This window comes from Loa loa, assembly GCF_000183805.2.
Source record: "Loa loa unplaced genomic scaffold supercont3.27, whole genome shotgun sequence".
In the NCBI taxonomy this organism is placed as follows: Eukaryota; Metazoa; Nematoda; class Chromadorea; order Rhabditida; family Onchocercidae; genus Loa; species Loa loa.
Genome location: NW_018108207.1, coordinates 374,911 through 380,105, shown reverse-complemented (window position 1 = coordinate 380,105; position 5,195 = coordinate 374,911). Strand labels below are relative to the sequence as shown.

General features: G+C 31.8%; 1 protein-coding gene across 1 annotated transcript; it reads right to left on the bottom strand.

The window, feature by feature from the left end:
* Positions 1 to 627: 627 nt before the first annotated feature.
* LOAG_00567 (hypothetical protein) lies at positions 628 to 2,963 on the bottom strand (the record flags this gene model as incomplete). Its single annotated transcript, XM_003136107.2, has 7 exons — positions 628 to 814; positions 1,110 to 1,218; positions 1,682 to 1,785; positions 2,017 to 2,160; positions 2,313 to 2,427; positions 2,559 to 2,699; positions 2,868 to 2,963. 7 exons carry the CDS (start codon positions 2,961 to 2,963, stop codon positions 681 to 683), a joined length of 843 nt encoding a protein of 280 aa, XP_003136155.1. The 3' UTR covers positions 628 to 680.
* Positions 2,964 to 5,195: the final 2,232 nt, after the last annotated feature.

Sequence of the window (5,195 nt, the reverse complement as noted above, 5' to 3'; positions counted from 1 at the left end):
CAGCTTACTTAAGACAAAGATGAAGGTTACAAATTCACGACAAGCTGATAAAACGTGGACTAACGTCAATACTTCCTAATGCAAGGAAATAACATTTTAACAAAATTTCAAATTTTTTTTACTTACCAAATCGAAAAAAATTTTCACTAACTGGAGTTGATTAAATTAAGAAGCTGGTATTATATAAGTTACGAAAGAATGGAGGGAAAGACATTTTTTTCTGGTTGTGAAGTAAATAGAATGGGATGATTACTTTCAGTTGCATTTTATTTTGGAGTCAGTTACAAGATATAATTAGTCATTTCCAGTTTTTGGCCTACCCAAAAACCCAATGAAACGATTATAAGAACAAATGGCAGTAATTAGTAACAAAGAGCTAGTCGGACAATAAACATTTTTTAGGTAATATGGGATTTTTTTCACCATATAGGCAAACAGAAAAATATTCAAATTAAGCTTTACTGCCAAACAAGTACAATATAAATATTTATACAATTTTTTCCGGACAAAAAAAGTGAAGCTCACTTCTTCAGAGTTTTTCCGTGGTCTTCAAAAAAACGCTGAAAACTTTCGGAAATTTTAGTGAAATCCATATTCTCATTGCCGCTAATATTAATGATCAGGTTGCATTACTTGAACATATCTTATTTTTTACATCGGTTGATCGCATTTGGGTAGTTTCATGAAAATTCCGCTGCTTCGACTAGGCGGACACTAAATATCACTTTATATCGAATATCGTAAAATGCACAGCCGTGGTAAGCGATATTTAAGAAGACACCAACATATTCACATATCGCAAATACTTCATACGCTAAAATTACATTTCAAAAATAAGTTAAAGTAAAGTTTGCAGCTTACTTTTTTTTTTTTTGTAAAGGAAATGAAAGAAAAGAAATATATTCCAGTTCATATCTATGATTTTTGCACCAATCATTCAATAATTTCAACTATTTCGATCAAAAAGCTTTAAAACTTTTTCGCATTTTTCAAACTAAAGTTACTGTAGAGAAATGCAAGCTAATACTAAAAAAGAAAATAGGTTCAGAGCATTATCAGCAAAAAACGCTAATGATATTTTTATCACCAACTGCAGAAAAAGTATTTACCAGCTGTAACACAGACTTTCCAATACAATAAGAAAGAGGTTAGCAAAATAGGAATAGATAACAAATAAATAGTGCAGAAAGCAAATTTCAAATAATATGACAGACGACCCTACAAAAATATTGATATTGACTCTTATCAAAAATATTAACTCTTATGCTTCAGTTTATTTTTAGTTTAATTTTCAAAATCAGCTGAGCATCATTTATGCTAACAGTTGGCAGGTAACAGCATTGTAAAGCATTGTTAAAGTTGTATGCAGATATTTAAATTATTGGGCCTATAAACATCATGCGTCTTTCGGAGGTGCAAAAAGGCCCCCGTTCTGTGACACGCAGTGTCTACGTTGTTTGTGAAATACCATCAAAAATTGAACCCTCCACAAATTTTCTTTAGCAACGTGAAAATTAAAGGGTAAGCGGAATGATAAAGTCTGTAGGGATTCTAATACTTTTGTTTTGATTTACCTGATTTTGAAATCCATACAATTTTAGGGGACTTGATTTCATCATAGCAAAAATTAAAGTTTTAACACATGGACCGTTTTCGTATGCACAGAATTTAAGCAACTAACATATGGAGGAAGGAAATATAGTGAATGTCGATGGCAAATAAGATTTGCCGTGAAAAAACTAATGCCACAAAATCCAAATATGTAGAAAAGTATAACATGGACCTCTGAAATAAATAAACAAATTTGGAAAAACAACTTTGTTAATTACAAGAATTAAAGAAACTATCTGAAGAGCAAAGTATACATTTAATGTATTCAGTCTCATCAGATGAAATTCAATGCTGTGAACAGAGATGCTGGATTCATTCATTTTGCTTTCACCCTAATTATAGGATTTAAGGGACAGGATTCTTTCCTGGATAACATCTGTACTATAAATTTTTGAAATTACTTACGAATGTTTTCACGTTCACCAAGTAACGACAAACCAATCATAAAGAACAGTTCTGCATTGCCGGCATAAAAATATACATATCGAGCAAATTCATAAAACCGTTTATGTCGATAGTTCACATCCATTAAACGTCCGTAGCGACAAACTGCAAACAGAAGTTTAAATTAAAATAATAATTTGGGAATAAAAAATTCTCTATTTCATACAGAAGAAAAGAAATATCAAACAGTTCCGATTAGTTTTAAAATCTAATTTACCTCTCAATTTTTGTCACAAGGTCTAGTTACAAAAACTTACAACCAGTGAATAATTCAACGATTCGAACAGGTGTGTGTACAAACACCAAAAACTGCCAAAGTAACCGTTCCAGTGGTAAATTTATTATTCGTGAAAGTGATGGCAGTCTGGCCCTCTGCAAATTCGTGCATTTGCTCTATTATTTAAATACTCAATATAAATCAATTTGGATTTGGAAATTTCCGAAAACTGAAACATCAATATCAAAAAAACCATCAAATTTTAGAAATATGAGTGTATGCTTGCCCCGCATTGCCAGTTGTAATTGCTAATTTGTTCACTGTGAAAAATTAAAGCTGTGGTTATAGCTGCAAAAGCACCAGTCATTGGTGGCACAAAACCAAGTAAAAACACAATTACCGGTGATAAGCGAAACAATTCGGTCACCTAAAAAAAATTAACCTAATATTTTGTTCTCTACAAAAACTAGATTGTCGGTTTGAACGCAATTTCAGCCAAGTTCTGGACTTAATTATTGGGAAGGAATTTGCAAAATATAGAAGTTAGAATTTCGATGGATTAAATTAGTACTCTTATTTTCAACAAAAACCATACCGTTTTGCCATTTTCGATGTAAACTGATGACGGTCTATATGTGGATTTTCGATTATTTCTGTTATCCAATTGTTGTTCCGCCCCTCCATTCTCCATATAAGATACTTAATATGCCTATAAATCTTGCAAAAAAAAAAATCTATCCACTAATACGAACCGAGAGCTGCATTTTTTTTTTTAATTAAATCCATTTCTTAGAGTTTTTCTGATACGGACAAATTTCTGGAAGTGAGTTCATCGCCCATTTTCCAATCTCTTTTCTGAACTTTTGCAATGTTGTTCAGTATTTTTATTTGTTATAAAATATAAAACTTTATGAAAGGAAATTGATTTGAAAATTTCATTTTGATGCTGACACTTTGGCAATGCTCGAACCCATATTAACGTATATTCATTGCATGCACGGGCACCACCACTTTCTGAACACTTAATTTCCAAAAAATAAGGGTTCGAACCAAAATGAAAAACTGATAGTTGAACAGATTTGAAAGGCTGATTAATGATTGATACAGTGAGCCTTTTTAGGGAAGCCTGTCATGGAACCATGTCGACTGGAATTAGATTGAATAAGACGAAAGAACTGATCGATGGTCAAATCTGAGAATTTGAAATCAGCTACTTATATTAAAAAAGAATAAAGTCTTCTATTTTCTAAGAAAACAAAGTTAGTTTCTTTTTCGGATCTTCAGGAGATTTCAAACAAAAATTGATTCAAGAAAATGTTATAAAACGAAATAGCAAAGTTAAAAATATAAAAACAGTTGTTATATTTGTGTGAGTTTAGAAACAACGATAATTATATCATTAATTAATAAAAATTGAAAATTTTGGTCATGAAATTTAATTGGCAACGAACTTCCAGGTTTTCCAAATGCGGACAATTTTGACAATATGGCAAATAGGCAGCATCTGGAATGTAGGACTTATATTCTGCGATATTTCTAAGGGGAGGAGATAGAATTTATCATTCATTTTGCGCGAGATTTTCAAAATGGAATGCAAGGCAGTGCTGAAAGCTTTCGTCATCATCCCAAAAGATCGTCCTAAATCTTCACTCCCCCCATCTACTTTATCCTAATAGACAATTTAATCTCTTCCAACCCATTTTTCCAGCATTTATGAATGCATAAATAAACACATTTTCGCGACTCTTCCCGAATTACAGAACAGCTCATCTTTAGTACAAATCGAGATAATGTTGGAAAGAAAATTTCCACCGCAACGTTAAGTACCGTAGGTATTATTTATTAGAAACTAAACTGAACCATATTTTTACAATTTACTTTTTATGAAAAGGTGGTGTTATCAAAAGAGACGTATGTCTCATTCAAGTTTGGAACCCTGCATAGATTTAAGTCCATATAATTCTGCCATCTAATAGTTGATTAATTTCGCTTTATTCCAAAATCATGGTAACAAAGTTTACATCACAGATCACGGTAATGCAAAACAAAGGCTAAATCTTATTTATAATTAATTTTTTGCTAATAAAAACGCAAAGATTTTGAAACAATAAAATGTATCCGGAAAGTTCTACAAATGAATCAAGCATGTTATCAACTCTGTAGTAAGCATTCTAGAGTTTGTGCGATCATTTAATACAGCAATAAAACAAACAAGCAAATTCAACAAAACCTTATTCTTCTGATTTTCCTGACGCTCATGGAAGTGTGCAAAAATTCAAGCACATCTGCAACAATTTCCTCATTCAGTTCTATTTAGTCAACACGAATTTTTAAACCAATTTTCCCCTGACAAAACTAAAAACCTGAAACTGATTTCATTTTACTGAAGAGAACTTGTCAGAAATGGATATGCGCTTCAAAACCACACGACAGCTAATGTTTAACTTTGCTCGATATATAATGGAATACAGTCTATTTCAGATTTAACAATCTTATTGTTATTAAAAATTTTGTGTAAAAATTATCTTTATTTTGAAATTATTAATGCACTATTACGCTAATACACTCGTTGCGGAGCTTGGTAACCAATGAATAATATCGATGGACAGGATCATTTCAAAATACTGGGTGTTGGACGTGGGCAAGTGAGCTGTCCGTAAATAATCCGATACGATACGAATGTCTCAAGAATATCTTTTCCAGAAGTATTTGGAACAGTTTTAAAAATTAGGAAGCAATTCTTTTAAATTATGTGCATCTTTTGCCTGACAAATTCTCGTCTTTAAAAAAAAATACTGAGCAATAAGTGCGCGGAACAATGTGAGCCAAAACAATGCGAGTAGGCTATTAAATCTACATATAAAGAGGAAAAAATCCATGAACCAAAAAAACAAAAAAAAAATGAGAACAGAGACCATTGCTG